This window comes from Podarcis muralis, chromosome 13 (assembly GCF_964188315.1).
Source record: "Podarcis muralis chromosome 13, rPodMur119.hap1.1, whole genome shotgun sequence".
NCBI lineage: Eukaryota > Metazoa > Chordata > Lepidosauria > Squamata > Lacertidae > Podarcis > Podarcis muralis.
In genome coordinates this window covers 36,281,046-36,300,054 of record NC_135667.1, presented here as the reverse complement: position 1 = coordinate 36,300,054, position 19,009 = coordinate 36,281,046, and the positions used below count along the sequence as shown (strand labels likewise).

General features: G+C 46.2%; 1 protein-coding gene across 1 annotated transcript; it reads right to left on the bottom strand.

The window, feature by feature from the left end:
• Nucleotides 1–55: 55 nt before the first annotated feature.
• On the bottom strand, nt 56–18,705 carry CFAP97D1 (CFAP97 domain containing 1). The gene is given in 6 exon segments (XM_077918298.1): nt 56–132; nt 2,667–2,794; nt 5,603–5,721; nt 14,623–14,693; nt 18,459–18,588; nt 18,590–18,705. Coding segments are annotated over 6 exon segments (606 nt in total). The 5' UTR covers nt 18,671–18,705.
• Between the last annotated feature and the right edge of the window lie 304 nt (nt 18,706–19,009).

Sequence of the window (19,009 nt, the reverse complement as noted above, 5' to 3'; positions counted from 1 at the left end):
CCAGTGGCCGACCAGATGTTGGTGAGGAAACCTGCATAAGTCCACCTGCGATTCCCTACAACCGATATTCAGAGCAGAGTGCCAGGGCCTGGGCAGAGGAGGAATGGCGGAGACCACCTACCCAGCCTGACCCTTCCAGAGAAGAAGAAGACAGTTCAGAATTACAACAGGGGTTTGAGGGAGATCACAGCTCAGAGGCATATAAGGGGGAAAGCCTGGAAATAATGGGAGAGGAGGAAGAAGAAGCACCAGAGGGGTGGACAGCTGATGGACACACTGTCTTTAGAAAGCATCCCAGAGCCCCTCTCTCCCAGAACCTGGCAAGCATTGAAAGTAGGAGAGCAGAGAGCTCAAATGAGAGGGGGGTGAGAGATGATGCATGAGAGGGAGGGGGTGGAGACTCACTCAGAGCAACACTCTTATTCCAAGAGGTGGCATTTCCAAGCCTCCCTCTGTGAATATTGAATAAAAAGCAGTTGGTAAGAACTTTTCCTTGTCTTAGCCGTTCCTGGCGGCCTGCCCCTGGGGGTTGGATCCACTGCCGCCTGACACAGAGGCACGATGCCTCTGTGACAGCTGTCAACATTTCCCTTTTTTAAAGGGAAATTCCCTTATTCCGAATAGGATTCCTTGCAAGAAAAGGGAGAAGTTGACAGCTATGATGTGGATTTCGTCAGGAAGTTGCGGGTCGTGCGCTGATTGGAAACGAATGTGTATGCCTGCCCTGAAACATCCCCAGGCACAAACAGTATGGAAAGCAGCACTGGCCACCTGTAACATGCACACCACATGCCATCATGAGTGCACAATGGGGGTGGGGGGAAGTTGGGGTGTGTGCAATGAAGGAAAGCAACAAAGGAAAGTGTTTAGGGTACAGGCGATGAGAGCAAAACTCCCTTCTTTTGATCTGTGGCGGTAAAGCATCATCGCCTAGTCCCCAGTTTCAGAAGAGGAACAAAGGGGCAGTAACTTTTGTGCTAAGACAAAAGGTTGCAGCTGTGCCATCTGCCTTCTCCACTGCCTGTGGGAGGCTTGTTGACATCGAGGAGACGCCGCTCGACTTTTTGGGAGAGATTTTAATTCCACCGACAAAAGATATCGGGGAAGGCGGCTTTGCAGAATAATGAGACCAGGGAGGAGGGGGAGAACGCGAAAACGTGACGGCGAGCGACACAAACCCTGCACCCTCTCCCTTCTTGCTAATAACAAGGTTGGAACAGTCGTTTCCCACGCATGAGCTTCGGGAAATGCGCCTCGCTGCTCCCACCCTGTTCCCCCAGCTCCAAGATGATCATAACCGGTTATCATATTCTACAACTGCTGGCAGGGAGAGTCGCAAAATTGATTGAGCGGCTACATTTTCTTGAAAACGTAGATATTAAGCAGCCACTGATAAAAGCAGGGAACGCATCAAAGTTCTAGGCTTGCTCTCGAGGCCAGCGTTTCTCAACCTTGGGCCTCCAGCTGTTTTTGGACTACAACTTCCATCATCCATAGCTAGCAGGGCCAGTGATCAGGGATGATGGGAGTTGTAGTCCCCCAAACAGCTGGAGGCCCAAGGTTGAGAAACACTGTTCTAGGCAGAGGGTTGACTCTTTCTATGCTTCAAAGGAGATTTCTCTCTCACACACAGAGAGAATCTGGATATAAGTCACAGTGCTGAGGCAAAGGGGATTAACCCCTTCCGCCTGCACCAATTCTCTGACTTCTAAGCTTTCTCTTCTCTGAAGTCTGTTTCTCCCTCGGCAGCAGCTGCTTTCCGGATAAGAGCACCATGCTCTGGTCCATGGGGTCACAAAGAGTCGGACACCTCTAAACAACAACGATAATTGTGCATGAAATGAGGCAATGATGTACATGATTGGTGGAAATTGAAATGCTTTGTTTGAAATTTTATAAATACCACTGCCTGGACCAAAGGGCAGGGTTGCAGTTTTGCGGAACGATCCGACTGTAACCTATTGCTTTGCAATAAGCAACGTTGGACTCCTAACTCCTCGCGTTTCTGAGTTTTACTGGCGTAAACTCAGGAGATATGCTATTTTTAGCTTACAAAAGGAAGAATCCCACTAATATGCTACAGGCCTCACCCACAGGCCCAATCCTTTAAAACAGGCCCCCGCCTCCATTCCAAAAAACACAATTGGTCACCCACTGTCTAAACCAGTGGGCAGAGAGGGAACAGGGTTGTTTTGATACCGCTTAACATCTTGAAGTTGGATCGGATTGAAGTTGGTTTGGGGAGAAAGGCATCAAAACGCAGCATTTCTCGAGAAACTACAGGATAGATGGGGATTTTGGCGAATGCTGTGTGTCCCCAGCTTTGCAAAACAACTGTGGGAGACAGCTATGTGCACACAGCCTCCTGATTTCAGTAGGACTTACTTTCAAGTCCATCTGCATAGGACTGCTGCCTTAACATGGTATATTTCATTACAATCCACACACATTTTTCTACTCTCAGTGTCCTGGTGCTAGACACAAGCTCACATCTGACTTTTCCACATGGAGCTGCACTTGTCTTCTTCACAACTATTATACCTTGCCCACCTCTTCCAAGTACGTCCAGGTTGGCCTCATATCAGCTGAACCTTAAAGGCTTGAATGTTTACAACTAAGGAAATGGAGGTTGGTTGCATTTTTTATAAACATGGGGAAGGATGCACTTGCCTCCCAGTCAATCTCTGACTGCTTCCGGTCATAGGTTGGCTTTCTCTCTCGGATCCTCTTGAGGATACCCTGATTCTCCACGGTAATCCTCACAAGCTCTATGTTCTGCTTCTGCCGCTGTGAACTGCAAAACCCAAACAGGTTAAGGCTAGGGTGTGGAGAAACACTCCACATTCCCAGGGGATGCCCCAGAAAAGTGGGGAAAGGAGGTTGGCTTCAGCACCAAAGTGTAATTTCTGGCCTTTAAAGCCCTAAACGGCCTCAGCCCAGTATATCTGAAGGTGAGTCTCCACCTCCATCGTTCAGCCCGGACACTGAGGTCCAGCTCTGAGGGCCTTCTGGCAGTTCCCTCCCTGCGAGAAGTGAGGTTACAGGGAACCAGGCAGAGGGCCTTCTCAGTAGGGGCGCCTGCCCTGTGGAACGCCCTCCCATCAGATGTCAAGGAAATAAACAACTATCTGAAGGCAGCCCTGTTTAGGGAAGTTCTTAATGTTTGATGTTTTATCGTGTTTTTAATATTCTGTTGGGAGCTGCCCAGAGTGGCTGGGGAAGCCCAGCCAGATGGACGGGTATAAATAATAATAATAATTAGTAGTAGTAGTAGTAGTAGTAGTAAAAGAGAGTAACAGACATACTGTACGCTGAGGATTATTATTGGTGGCACCAGATGTTCCTATTCTGCTAGCATGAGACTTCTGCACAAAGAATAAAATATTCCCCTCCAATCCCTTACAGCGTCCTTACTCTGCACCCTCCAAATCAGTTCTGAAGGGTTTGAGAGACCTTCCAGAGCAGATTTGGGAGTGAATGCAGAAGGAGGAGGAGAAGAAGAAGAAGAAGGGTCTCACTGTGTGAGTAGAGTTCTGCTGGTGGAACATTGGAAAGAGCCCATCACGTTTAAGGTCCCTTCCAACTCTACAATTCTAGGATTCTAAGATTTTAAGATGAGTAGCTCATGGAGTTGCTGGTTTCTGGCTGGAGAGTTCCTGCCTCAAAATTTACTCTGCAGCATCTTTGACTCCCTGCAAATACTATTTTATTGGGTAAAGGACCCCTGGACGGTGAAGTCCAGCCAAAGGCGACTATGGGATTGTGGCGCTCATCTTACTTTCAGGCCAAGGGAGTCGACGTTTGTCCACAGACAGCTTTCCGGGTCATGTGGCCAGCATGACTAAACTGCTGGCACAACGGAACACCGTTACGGATACCAGAGCGCATATAAACACCATTTACCTTACTGCCGCAGTGGTACCTATTTATCTACTTGCACTGGTGTGCTTTCAAACTGCCAGGTTGGCAGGAGCTGGGACAGAGCAACGGGAGCTCACTCCATCGCGGGGATTCGAACCACCGACCTTCTGATCGGCAAGCCCAAGAGGCTCAGTGGTTTAGACCACAGCGCCACCCGCATCCCTTTTATTGGGTACTGCCCCTCCTGCTGGAAACAGAAATGACCCAGAGGTGTATCTCTAGATCCCTTGTGACCACGTGGGGGATCCTGGGACAGCTGTCCCACTATGGAGAGCATCTTTCTTCAGCCATCTCATATTAAAATCCACCTCATTAGGATGCGACTGTCACCACCCAAAAATGTGTGTCTTTCATTAAATGGAAAAGAGAGCAGGAAGATGCGAAGCGGATGAGCATCTGTTGAGAACATCACTCCTCTTGACTGGTCATGAGCCAGTCAAAGAGCTCTTGTCACGTTATTGCTATAAAAATGCAATGAAAGTAGAAAGTTTATTCTTAGACGTTTTCCTTTGCCCTCCCCACCCTGGGAGTAAATTAGGAGGAGGGATCCAAAATCCATAGCAGGGCAATTAAAATGTCACAGAATTGTGAGCAAGCTTCCGAGGTCTCCAGGACTCGTAAGAAGATTTAAGTTTTAAGCAAAAGGGAAGACGTACCTGGCTTGGTGTTAAAGCCCTAAATACCTCCCCCTTTATTTGTTTGTTTCCTAACACAAGAAAATCTTTTAATACAAAAACCCTCTAATTTTTAAAAAGGGACTCTTTCTTTGCGTCAGCTCGCAGCTGATTGTTGTTTGTTCTGTTATTTTTATAGTTATTATTTCTTTTCCCCTGATAAAAATTACAATGCAAACTTTATCCCCCTTTTTATTTCATCAGGCTCAAAATGGAGCCAGTGGGGAGAGATAGGCAACTCACTAGAGATTAAGCTTTCCTATTCTATACCGTATGAATGAACAGCTTACTGTCATGAAAAGCAGCTGATTTAGAGACACCCCTTTTGCGACTCATGTATTAAATAGATAACAATGAGAAGGCAGCCTGTGATGCTCTGTGTGCTCTATAGGCCAAAGCTCTTGCTGGAATTCAGTCAGCTGACACCCTCTGCCCTCCTGGCCAGTATGGCAGACCCTTCAACATTTCTCTGGGGAAAATAGGGACATTCTATTCCATGAAGATAGGGATGTGGGTGGTGCTGTGGGTTAAACCACAGAGCCTAGGACTTGCTGATCAGAAGGTTGGCGGTTCGAATCCCCACAATGGGGTGAGCTCCCGTTGCTCGGTCCCTGCTCCTGCCCACCTAGCAGTTCAAAAGCACGTCAAAGTGCAAGTAGATAAATAGGTACCACTCCGGCGAGAAGGTAAACGGCGTTTCCATGTGCTGCTCTGGTTCGCCCAAAGCGGCTTAGTCATGCTGGCCACATGACCTGGAAGCTGTATGCCGGCTCCCTCGGCCAATAAAGTGAGATGAGTGCCGCAACCCCAGAGTCGGTCACGACTGGACCTAATGGTCAGGGGTCCCTTTACCTTTATTCTATGAAGGGGCCGGGCACCCACAAATTTCAACCCCAGGGCCATGCACGCTGCATGGCACCCATAACCCCGAGCAACCACGGCTGTGGAGCCAAGCTGGCACTCCCGGAAGGATAGCGTAGAGGCATTAAAGACTCACAACTGCCCACCTCTTTTTTTGGTACGGGTTCCAGCAGTCTACCAAGCCTGTGCCGCGATATATATGAGCTAGGCGTGTCGACAGGGTCTTGTTTTCCCGTTCAATCAGCCCAATTTTCTTTTGGGCGTCCTATGGAAAGAGAGAGCGAGAGACAGAAACTGTGAGTTTCTTGTTTTTTTAAAAAAGTTTTGTTTATCCTATAATAAACAGGAGCTCTCAAGCCCCTCCCCAATCCCCCCTCCCACATTTTTTTTAAAATAACATTTTTACACATAGTCATGTCCCCAGTCCCCAAGGATGTAAATTGTTTTTTATTTTACATTTGGCAAAAAAAACACCCACAACCCACCTCCCTTTCCCCATGCCTATGTGCATGACAAAAAAGTAAAGCAGAATGTGACTGTTTTATAAAACGGTGAATTGCGGAATTTTTGCCAGTTATTTTCTCTCCTGTTGGGACTGTTGTCCACACTGCAGGAAGAAAATATATACGGGGTCTCTAGGTGCCTGCCTATTCCTACTGTGGGGGAAATGGCAGCTTCATGGAAGGAAGGCAGTTTTAATTGGGAAAAAAGAGAATGATCTGTAGTGTAATGTTGTTGTTTTTTTAAATATAATTTTCACTTCTACAAATTTCCACATTTACATTCATCAAAAAGAATAGACAATATATTTATTCATCAACTTCCCTCCTTCCATGTTTCATTCTAATTATCCTCTGCTGCTGCATATTCTAATTACTCCATATTAGTTTTTTCTCCCAGCTAAATTATACAGTGCTGAATTCACTCTAATCCTGCTAGCGTTTTTAATTTGCTTGCAATGAATCTTCAGATATTTTGCAAATATTTCCCACTCTTCTTCTTGATCTCTTATTCTACTGGTTAAACTTGACATTTCTGCATATTCCATTAATTTTGTCTGCCATTCCTCCTTCATGGTGTCATGGTTTTGATCCCATTTCCCCAGCAACTTTATTTTGATTTAAAAATATGTATGTACCAGACTAAATGTTGATGCGGCGACATTGGCATTGCTTCCTTTTCTTAAAAAGAGAATACTAGCTGTGCCCATAAGTTTTTGTTGCTGTTGAATTTGGTAAATGATATATTCGGGCAGGTGGTGATGCTGCAATGATAATTTATAAAACATTCCCTTGTTTGGGAGACTTGACAACCTTTTATTAAAAGTTAGGGGGTTGTATCTAACTAACTAACTAACTAACTAACTAACTAACTAACTAACTCAGAGTGGACCTACTGAAATGAATGGACAAGATGAACTTAGGCCCTCAGGTGGTACGGATGACTGATTATTGTCTTCTAAAGCAACTACAGTGGTACCTCGGGTTACATACACTTCAGGTTACATATGCTTCAGGTTACAGACTCCGCTAACCTAGAAATAGTACCTCAGGTTAAGAACTTTGCTTCAGGATGAGAACAGAAATTGTGCTCCGGTGGCGCGGCAGCAGCAGGAGGCCCCATTAGCTAAAGTGGTGCTTCAGGTTAAGAACAGTTTCAGGTTAAGTACGGACCTCTGGAACGAATTAACTACTTAACCCGAGGTACCACTGTACTCTATTCCGAACTTAAAAATTGAAATCGTAATGCTGGTGGTCAACAAAAGAGATTTAAAGACTCTCTCAAGGCAAATCTTTAAAAATGTAGTATAAACACCGACAACTGGGAAACACTGGCCTGTGAGAGCTCCAATTGGAGAACAGCCTTTACCAAAGGTGTCATGGGCTTTGAAGATGCTCGAACTCAGGACGCAAGGGAGAAATGTGCTAAGAGGAAGGGACGCTTGGCAAACCCACACCGTGATCAACTCCCACCTGGAAACCTATGTCCCCACTGTGGAAGGATGTGTGGATCCAGAACTGGCCTCCACAGCCACTTACGAACCCACTGTTAAAACTCCTGCAGCCAATCGGAAGCTGCAGAAGCCTCGTTGGACGTTCATGTTCCAAAAACAGTTCGCAAACTGGAACACTCACTTCCAGGTTTGCAGCATTCGGGAGCCGAAACATTCGAGAACTAAGCAGTTCTAAAACCAAGGTACAACTGTAGATATATTAAAAATATTTGGGGGTCTACTGACCCTACCTTCTTCTCTGACCTAACCTCCTAAACTAGATATGGGAGGTGCCCCATTCTCGCTTTATTGGCCGAGGGAGCAGGCGTACAGCTTCCGGGTCATGTGGCCAGCATGACTAAGCCGCTTCTGGAGCAGCGCACGGAAACGCTGTTTATCTTCCCGCCAGAGCGGTACCTATTTATCTACTTAGACTCTGACGTGCTTTCGAACGGCTAGGTTGGCAGGAGCAGGGACCGAGCAACGGGAGCTCACCCGTCGCGGGGATTCGAACCGCTTTTCTGATTGGCAAGTCCTAGGCTCTGTGGTTTAACCCACAGCGCCACCCGCGTCCCTTGAAGTAGTAGTAGTAGTAGCAGTAGTAGTAGTTTAATTAAAGAACTACGTAAAGAGGTCTTTTCTCTTTTAGCCATTATTTTCCTTGGCTTCTCACCCTGCCTTCTCACCCTGCCTCCGACCTAACCTCCTAAGCTTGATATGGGAGGTACCCCATTTATCCTTAAATTTCCCTTTTTTAAAACAATGTGTCTCTCTGTTGTTTTTTTTAATAAGTCTCTCTGGGGCCTTCTGGTTTTGAGGGTACCTTCTCAGACTCATTTCTGAACACGCTTCATTTTCCCAACCCCCCTGAGGTATGACTACAGTGTTTTCCACCTGCTTCCCTTCCCTGCTGTATTACTCCTCCTTTCTTCTCTCCTTCCTCTCTTTCTGGTATCTGGAGGAGATGCCATTGGTTACGTCGCAATATTTCTCCAACGGAAGTCTGCATGTTGCATGATCTGGGGGCTACTTCTTCATTTGAGAACAACCTTCTGGGTTCATGGGGTACCATCCCGCACTTGAACTTCATTTTTGGGTTGTAGAGGGATCTCGGTGCTCATGAATTTGTGCCATAATATTGCATAGAGGGACGCGGGTGGCGCTGTGGGTTAAACCACAGAGCCTAGGACTTGCCAATCAGAAGGTCGGCGGTTCGAATCCCCGCGACGGGTGAGCTCCCGTTGCTCGGTCCCTGCTCCTGCCAACCTAGCAGTTCAAAAGCACGTCAAAGTGCAAGTAGATAAATAGGTACCGCTCCGGCGAGAAGGTAAACAGCATTTCCATGCACTGTTCTGGTTCTCCAGAAGCGGCTTAGTCATGCTGGCCACATGACCCGGAAGCTGTACGCCGGCTCCCTCGGCCAATAAAGCGAGATGAGCACCACAACCCCAGAGTCGGCCACGACTGGACCTAATGGTCAGGGGTCGCTTTACCCTTTTCCTTTTGCTTTTTTTACTGAACACTTCAAGCTGAGTTAGAGTTATGGTGTTCCAGCCATAGCAGTTTGGTCCTGAGTGTTCTAATAAACAAGAGCTCAGCAGGGAATTTTCCCATTTCCAGCCCTGTAATCCAGCTATGCCAAGTAAGAATCTGTTTTTGTATCCAAGGCCTTTTTCAGCAAACACTTCACAATTTCCACTGTGCTTTCGATGGGAGGCAGATTTAATATCAAATGGCTATCCGTGGAAGCAATAATAAGTGTACTGAAAATTCATGAGCCCCTCTAGTCTAATGGTATTCGCCAGAATACTGGAGAGACATCTAAATTTGAAAAATATTTTGCCCTTGTCATGACCCTTAAACTGAACTTCTTTCAGTGGAGCCAGGCACAATCTGAGCGACGTATGTTTCTTCTTTATGAGTATTGAAAAATGGACTGGTCCATGGGCTCTCCGACAGTTTCAATGATCTCCAGAAGTTTGAGTTCTTCTAGTCTTTTCATGAGGGCCAAAGGAACTTCTGCAAGATGCATCTATCACTAGTTTCTTTGGCTCTGTTAATTGGATTTTATACAGTGGTACCTTGGTTTTTGGGGTGGCGCTGTGGGTAAAAGCCTCAGCGCCTAGGGCTTGCCGATCGAAAGGTCGGCGGTTCGAATCCCCGCGGCGGGGTGCGCTCCCGTTGCTCGGTCCCAGCGCCTGCCAACCTAGCAGTTCGAAAGCACCCCCAGGTGCAAGTAGATAAATAGGGACCGCTTACCAGCGGGAAGGTAAACGGCGTTCCGTGTGCTGCGCTGGATCGCCAGATGCAGCTTGTCACGCTGGCCACGTGACCCGGAAGTGTCTGCGGACAGCGCTGGCCCTCGGCCTCTTGAGTGAGATGGGCGCACAACCCTAGAGTCTGTCAAGACTGGCCCGTGCGGGCAGGGGTACCTTTACCTTTACCTTACCTTGGTTTTTGAATGTCTCTGTAGATGAATGTTTCTGAACTGGAATGCCATAAACCCAGAAGTAAATGCTTCAGTTTTTGAACACCTTTCAGAAGTCAAACATGTCAAGCAGCTTCCATATTGAGTTTTCTGTATTTAATTTTCAGTTTTCGAACATTTTGGAACTCGAACGGTCTTCTGGAACGGATTATGTTTGAAAACCAAGATACCACTGTATACACTTTCCACCTTGCCTGTTCCTTCAAAGACATCGGGATACAATGTGAATATCTTTGGTTTGCCTTATGATGTGCAGTCTTTTAACCAGAATATGACAAGTTTTTTGTCCTAGGAAAGGTTCTGTGTTCCCACACACGACTGAACTAGGATGACCTCCATTCAAACTTGGAACCTGTTCTGCAATTCGCAGACACCTCTGTGCATCATTTCTTCCTCAGAATAAGCCCTCAATCTCAGTTTTTGCTTTCCACCAGTTGTTTTTTTTTAAGAAGACTTTGAAAGGTTGTTCCAGTGATGACATTGACCTGTAATCCCGTGTCCAACTTTTATTCCGCCACAATTCCACTTGTTTAAAAGGGAGCGGTCCATTCCTCATGTGGAAATATTCCTCTGATTTGTCTTGTGGGGAGATATCAGCTAACACTTGTCTTTTCTTTTGAGCTTGTCTTGGTTGGTAACATACTTTTTTTGCAAAGCGGTTTTATTTTTCGCAAGCGTCGCAACACTTCCATATTGCAGGGCAGTGATTGTGTCTCCAGCAGCTTGCATAATGTATGCACTTCTCTTGACGAGGTATTAATTCAAGGTAAGTGCGTATGAAAACACATATGAAAACCTGCTCCTGCTGTATCTGAGATTCCTCTGTCTTCTGTCCTCAGAAATCGTACCGACGTAAAGACTTAAAAAGATTTCCCTTTAATACTTGCATTCTAGCCTCGCAGCCTGGACTGCCCTTTCAAAGGTCAGATCACAGTCTTGCAGGAGTTTTTAAACAAAAAGTTCACAGTCTCCAACCCTCAACACTATCTGATCTCTAATTAATGACGCCGTTAGGGTCCCACAGTTGCATTTCTGAATCATCTATTAAATTCCGTATCGATTCCCCTTCCTCTGAAGGAAAACTTAAATCTTTCATAAATCTCATTGCTCTCTTGGGCATGCGATACTCGTCCAATTTCTGCACACCTCCTGATAAAAAAATCCTCTTCCTCCTGCCTTGATTGCACGGCCAGGAAAATGTCTACTGCCTCATGCCTTGCTACAGGCAAAAACATGGTTACCTTTTGAGGATCTTCTTTTCATCCATTCCTGTACCTTGCATGTCAATGGTGAAGTCACGTTTAAACCTTTTCCAGGAGTTCGCTGCATGGCCACGAAGTTTCAACTCCCTCAGGAGCCTCGGACCATTCCATTTTTTCTCTCATTCCAGTGTGAGAGCCAGTGTGGTGGAGTGGTTCAGAGTGGTAGACCCGTAATCTGGTGAACCGGGTTCGATTCCCTGCTCCTCCACATGCAGCTGCTGGGTGACCTTGGGCCAGTCACACTTCTTTGAAGTCTCTCAGCCCCACTCACCTCACAGAGTGTTTGTTGTGGGGGAGGAAGGGAAAGGAGAATGTTAGCCGCTTTGAGACTCCTTCGGGTAGTGATAAGTAGGATATCAAATCCAAACTCTTCTTCTTCTCTTCTTCATTCCATTCTTGAATTTTCAGTTTTTCTGCCCCTTACTTTTCTCGCTGACCTTGATCCTGGTACCACGAAATGTTCCTTCATTCAATGATGAGCAGCTCTGAGCAGCTGAACAACAAATAATTTTATGCAAGAGCTGAGCATAGCACATGATTTTCTCCTGCAGCTACTGTCTTGCTTTTAGCCCTACTCCTGCTTGGGCCTGAACTAAGGGGGTGCCCTTCAAGATATGGTGACATTTACCCTCACTTCTACTGCCACAGGTGCATTTTGCGTCTCCGTATTATCTGGCTCCACAATCTTGGGGAGTGTTAGCTTCTGAAGAAAAGAGAGTATGGAGACTTGATTAGATTTGCTAATAGAAGAAAGGTCTAACTAATACGTTCTACAGCTTCTTCTTTAGCTCTTTTGAAGCCACGGTACAATACAGTGGTACCTTGGCTCTCAAACTTAACCCGTTCCGGAAGTCCGTTCCAAAACCAAAGCGTTCCAAAACCAAGGCGCGCTTTCCCATAGAAAGCAAAATGGATTAATCCATTCCAGACTTTCGAAAACAACCCCTAAAACAGCAATTTAACATGGATTTTACTATCTAACGAGACAATTGAGCCATAACATGAAAGCAATAAACAATGTGCCGCAGTCACACAGTCAATCAATCAGTAGCTGAACCGGGTTCCACACAGTAACACACAAAAAAGAGTTGTGAAAACAAAAACGCAAAATAAATAGCAAAAACAGACAGAGCTCAGCATAACACTCAAAACAGAAGCGTGGCACTCAAATTGGAAGCGTAACACTCAAAACAGAGCACGTTTGGCTTCCAAAAGCAGTACGCAAACTGGAACACTTTGCGGTGTTTGGGTTCCAAGCTGTTTGAGTACCAAAGCGTTTGAGAACCAAGGCACCACTGTACTTTTAAAAAGCAAAAACAAACCACAAAACTATTCAGATGGTATGCTAAAACGCTTGTCTCCTTTTTTTCAAAGGAATGCAATGCGTTTCAGATGTTCCTTTAGAACTCACGTTTTTCCTGGTGTTGAGGGGAACCAGATCATTTGTGTTTCTATTCCACCCTTTGGATTTCTTGTTTTATTACCCTGGTTCTTTTTCTTCTGTGCTTAATCACATGTATTATGTTATGTGTTATTGATTTATATACCGCTTCCTTGCCAAAATGAGCTTCTAAGTGGTTTACAAATGTAAAGCCAATTGCGTGGCGAGTTCCCGCCCCCCACCAGGATAAATAAAGACACGAGACACCATAGTTTAAGGTTAAATGGGCGAATTAGGCCACAACTTTATTGAATTCAGGAATGAGAGGCATTGGCTTAGGCATTGGTCCTAACGACTATCCGGCTCCAGCCCATTTGCTGGAGACACGGGGAAGGGTTAACACTAAATCGGGGGAGTCTCCCGCCGAGGCACATCGACTAGGAGCTCCCCCGGGTCACCGCTCTGGGGCGTGCCTTTGGCCCTCACCTCCATAGGCTTCGGACAGGGCCACGCCCCCCGGAGTCCTTTAACGGACCACCCTTCGCTCACTGGGGGGAGTTGATGGCGTTCCTCCCCCCCACATCCTCTTAACCCCTTCTTACCAATGCCTACCGCCACACGAGCAATCGCTCGCCGCCAATACTCTCATGCCTGAAACCAATCTCTTACCCCCTTTGCTATATCAGTAAGCCACATGTCATTTCCCGCATCTGAAAGATGCACGCCATCAAGCCGGTAGAGGGCCTCGCAGTTGCTCGGGTGGTCAATGACCCACCCACCCAGGGCTGCCACTCTACGCACCACCGCCCGATCCAAGGCTTTCCTAGCCCTATTTGTGGCTATCGGGCACCTGCTCTCTCTCCAAACCCGGCTTTCCATCAACAAGGCCCCAAGAATGGTGATGTTTGGATAAGAGGCCTTAACACCACAGACAATCTCCTGCTCACGCTGCCACCAATCGCCCCCCTGCACTATCTGTGTATAACACAACCACAAATTTTTAACATTTTTTAATAATAATAAAAATCGTCTTATACACAGAAAAATACAGTACATATAAAAACCAAATACACATGATTTAAATACACAATGAAACAATTCCACCCATACTTTTAAAAACACCCATAAACTTGGTGTAGTTTTATTACATATGCAACCACAAAACAGCCTAACTCCATAGATTGTTCCCAGATAAAAGCTGGAGGGGCCCTGAATATTTTAAAAAAATAAGCACATCCCATTCTCCCTAAATGTTCCCACCTCATTTTTCAGTTTAAAAAAGGCTTCAATAGGGGAATGATGGAGAACAGAAGTTAACCTTTCCTAACCTGCTGGTTCCCCATTGCAGATTGCACCTGTTTTCCTTCCTGCAGGGTTTTAGACACGTGCTTTGGCAGGCCAAAGAGATAACAACAACAACAACAAGAACAACAACAACAATTTATTATTACGGTCAAAGACCAGTTCAAGGCCAAAGGGATGTTTGGAACCAGATGGCATGAAAAGCTGCGTAGGGTTTGATCAGAAGCAGAAAAGTGATGAGCAAAGCGCAAGCTCTGTGCCCAGCCTTTTGAAAGAATCGGGGTTTTTAGTTGCATTTGCTTACACCTAAACGGTAAGAGGGACACGGGTGGTGCTGTGGGTTAAACCACAGAGCCTAGGACTTGCCGATCAGAAGGTCGGCGGTTCGAATCCCCACGACGGGGTGAGCTCCCGTTGCTCGGCCCCTGCTCCTGCCAACCTAGCAGTCCGAAAGCACGTCAAAGTGCAAGTAGATAAATAGGTACCACTCCGGTGGGAAGGTAAATGGCATTTCCGTGCACTGCTCTGGTTTGCCAGAAGTGGCTTAGTCATGCTGGCCACATGACTCGTAAGCTGTACGCTGGCTCCCTCGGCCAATAAAGTGAGATGAGCGCCGCAACCCCAGAGTCGGCCATGACTGGACCTAATGGTCAGGGGTCCGTTTACCTTTACCTTTACCTTTAAATGGTCTAACTTTATGCCCAACATCAGCACCAATTGTAAAGGGAAAACTCATGTACCTGTATCTTGGAAACCTTGAAGTAGAGGTGAGTCTTGGCCTCCGGAGGTCTACTATCCACGTGACTTCTAGCTGCCGGGAGAAGAGAAAACGATTGTTTTTGAAAGAGTAGAAATAGATCTCTGCTCCCATACATATGACCTTCAAATATCCTGATCTAGTCTACACTGCTTTTCCGGGTACCGAGATTCCGAAGGACCAAAAAAGGAACTGTTTATGTATGCGGCAACAGATTCACGGATGTTATTAGCCCAGAGATGGAAAGAAGAGATAACCCCGACCAGAGAAGGATGGCAAACCAAGTTGATGGACGATGCCAAAATGGCAAAATTAACTGGGAAGCTCAGGAACAAAGAAGACAAGATCTTTAGAAAAGAATGGGAAAAGTTTATAACGCATATACAGTGGTACCTCAGGTTACATACGCTTCAGGTTACATACACTTCAGGTTACAGACTCCACAAACCCAGAAATAGTACCTCAGGTTAAGAACTTTGCTTCAGGATGAGAACAGAAATCGCACGGCGGTGGCGTGGCAGGCCCCATTAGCTAAAGTGGTGCTTCAGGTTAAGAACAGTTTCAGGTTAAGAACGGACCTCCGGAATGAATTAAGTACGTAACCAGAGGTACCACTGTACAAGATTATTGTAAGCAGGTTAAAACATTGCCAGGATTTTAAATACGTTTGTAATGTAACAGTATGTATGGATAACTTAGAAAGATCAATTTTTTTGGAGAAGTAATAATAATGCAGTTGAAAATAGGATTAACAGGGCCTATGGTAGGGATGGGGGGAGGGGAAGCCAGGAAATTCAGAGTAATCTCTACATTTGGATCCGGAATTGGTTTTGTTGTATGTTTATACTCTTGAAAATCAAATAAAAAATTATTTCAAAAAAACAAAACAAAAAACCAGCCTATGCTGCTTTTCCTAGCCTATACGCTCTTTCTCTGACTTTCGGCCTGCACATAAACGCGCACTGGCTGTTAGCAAAACCAAGTAGGAGAACAGAATATTGCTAATGACAGCTGTAAATCCTGAATAGTGAACAGTTGTTGGAGCTAAGAGCCTCGTGGAGCTCAATATAAATGTATGAAGGATTTCATCCTTCTTGCGACGCCTCCTGTATGTTTTGTTCTCTTCTGCAGCATCGAGGACAACTACTGGTGTTGTCTGAGGTGTCCCACGTAAATTTGTATTTTGAGGGGGTTGCAGGAAAGCCTTTCATATGTGTACAGGAGCTGATCGATCACTGTGTTTGGAGTCAGGAAGTAATTGCCACTGAAATTCTACTTAATCCAGAACAGATTCTTCCACTGGCTTCCTACATGTTGTTAATTTGCTCATAAGCATGACGTGCCAAGCTTTAGGCGACCATTTCTCAAGAATATGGATTTCATTTCCGGTATTTGGCAATTGAAATCTGTTCAACAGATTTGCCATTAAGTATATGTATTTCTTAAGGACGCATCCTTTGGTACAACCCAGGAGGAGTAAATGTTAAGAGGTGTAAAAGGCATCTTTTGAATCTAACTAATTCTTCACTTCTACAATATCCTTCTGAAACGTGTGGGCATTCTCATCGCTTGAGGAATTTGGGAGTGTGTAACAATAGATCCAACCATCTAAATAACACATGGTGCTGTTGCAGTAATTCAGTTCATGTCAGAAAGAATAAAATATTGCAAGGGACAATAGGATATTATGGGTGATCTGTGTTTCAATAACTTGTGAGAGGTCAAAAATGAGAATTACGGTAAACACCCAGATTGTTGGATTACCAGCTTCATAAAGCCAACATGCTTAATTCTAATTAATGCATGAAGGGGTTAATACCACAGAGTGAGCTGTCCTGCCAGGCTTAGCTATGTCACCTACTGGTGTCATTTGTTTCTATTACTCTATTCTGCTTTAAGTGTTTTCAACTGAGCTTTTTGAGTTTGTGTTTGACGGGGTGTTTGCACTTGCTGTGAGCTGCCCTGGAATCTTTAGGAAAGCAAGGGGAAGCATACAAATGGTTTTAAATTAATAAATAAATCTACAAGTGGCCTGGCTCGCTTACTCTCCACCCCCATCATTCTGCCCAGACGCTGAGGTCCAGCGCCGAGGGCCTTCTGGCGGTTCCCTCATTGCGAGAAGCAAAGTACAGGGAACCAGGCAGAGGGCCTTCTCGGTAGTGGCGCCCGCCCTGTGGAACGCCCTCCCATCAGATGTCAAAGAGATAAACAACTGCCTAACATTTAGAAGACTTCTGAAGACAGCCCTGTTCAGGGAAGTTTTTAATGTGTGACATTTTAGTGTATTTTTGGTTTCTATGGAAGCCGTCCAGAGATGGTCGGGGTACAAATAAATTATTATTATTATTATTATTATTATTATTATTATTATTATTATTATCATTATTATTATTACTCGAGTCATCTGGAGCTCTTTTGTTATCAATTGCAGTGTAAGATACAACTCTCTCCCTCTTTCTCTCTGGGGCAGCTATTCAATCAGTTGGAGATATAGGAAGCAGGGTTCATTTCATCCGCTTTGTTGAAGGCCCAGCTCCATCAAGCACCTACTGCCCCTGAACTGTGCCGTCTGGTCATTATTGGAACAACTGTTCAGAAAACTGGTGTGCCTTTTTATTTTTAGTTTTCCCTTTTCCCTTGTGTTTCTTTTTCTTTGTTTAGATTGTTAGCCTGCAGGGAGTGACCGTCTTTTTCCAATTGGATGAAGAGCAGGGTGAAAATGCTCTAAATTATATATAGCATGAGTCACTTAATCTCAGGTTGGTGGGTTCGAGCCCAACGCTGGGCAAAAATTTCCTGCCTTGCAGGGGGTTGGACTAGATGACTCTCGTGACCCCTTCCAACTCTACGGTTCATATAACACAGAATGAAACAAAGCAATCTGGAAAACCAAACCACCACAATAAATCAAACTTCTATCACAGCTCTGTGAGATGTAAATCTTCAGCAGGCTCCAGCCAGTAGGCTCTTTTCTGGCAAGCACATGCTTGCAACACTATGGTGTCTGGATAGTGCCCGCCGAGCTGTCAAGGGCTGGCTTTATATCAATGCTCCTGGCTTTCAGCAGGTGGGCGGATCTTTTGAATCTTGCATCTCTTCCAACTTTTAAATCTACATTCCTATGCATGCTGGAGAACCCTCGATTGAACAGAGTGGGGGTGTGATGGCCTGGGATTCGGACTTGGAGACTGAACCTGAGGCATCCCAGCCTGCACAGGAGTCCCCGCCTCCAGAACCAGCTGAGCTGGGGCTGGGGCCTGAGCCTGAAGGGTCCTCACCTGTGCTGGGTCCTCAGCTGCAGGCATCAGCTGAGCCTGCTCTGGCTCCTGAGGGGATGGAGGACCCATTGCCTGCAGGTGCTCCACTCTCAGCCCCGTCAGGGGAAGCTGAGGTTGCAGATGCTCAGGGCAGAGAGGCGGAGGGAACTAAGTTCCCGCAGGAGGAGTGCTTGCCTCCAGGCCAGGAGAGGCGAGTCACCTGTGGACCGGGGCTGCCCTATGCCTCGGGGCAGATAAAAGCCAGCCAGCCCCAGTCCCAGGTTGCGGGAGCAACATTGTTGGTAGCCTGTTCCTGCCTGCACCCTGTCCTGCTCTCCTGCCAGAATTCCTGACCTCACCTGACTCCCTGCCTTGGACCCTGCTTCAGCTTTGATGGACAGTCCATACTGCACCCTTGACCTTGGACTGGACTTGGACCTTGCTGCACGGTTAACCCTCGGGACCAGCACAGGGGCTTACAACTTCTAAGCAAGCATTCATAGGATCACCCAGCACAGTTATTGTACTCAGCAGGTTTAGGATTGCAAGAAGTTAAGCCTACCCAGTTCTTTTTTGCCACGAAACACATATTCACCAGTACGGGACTGATTCCTTGTACAGGCGATTCTTTGCCTAGAATTGGCAACCACCACAGGGAATGTCAAGACATCGAAGCTGCTCATCTTGGCACAAGCCCACCACTGCTAGGTCCCAAGTCAAAAAGGCAAAGCTGGGGGGATTAGCTTCTGAAGACCACCTCCCACTTGTTGTCATAGATGCCACAGCTGTGACATCATCGGCTGTGAAATGCCATAAGCGGGAAGGATGGCAACACAAACTCCCAAGTGCCTTTGGATGCTGCCAGGTGAGATTGCGCCGCCCAGGTGAGATACCCGGGGAAGGCTGGCGCATGAGAATTGCAATGCTGGGTCAAAGAAATGGGTTGTCAGGGACCGTGCTGAGGAGGGCTGTACTGAGGAGGAATGGTGGGAGCCTCCCCCTCCCCCTGATCCTGAATCTTTCCAGGAGCAAGAGGGACAGTATAGATTTGGAACAGTGGTTTGCAGAAGGGCATAGTTCAGAAGGCAGAAGCTGGGAAATACTGGACGGGGA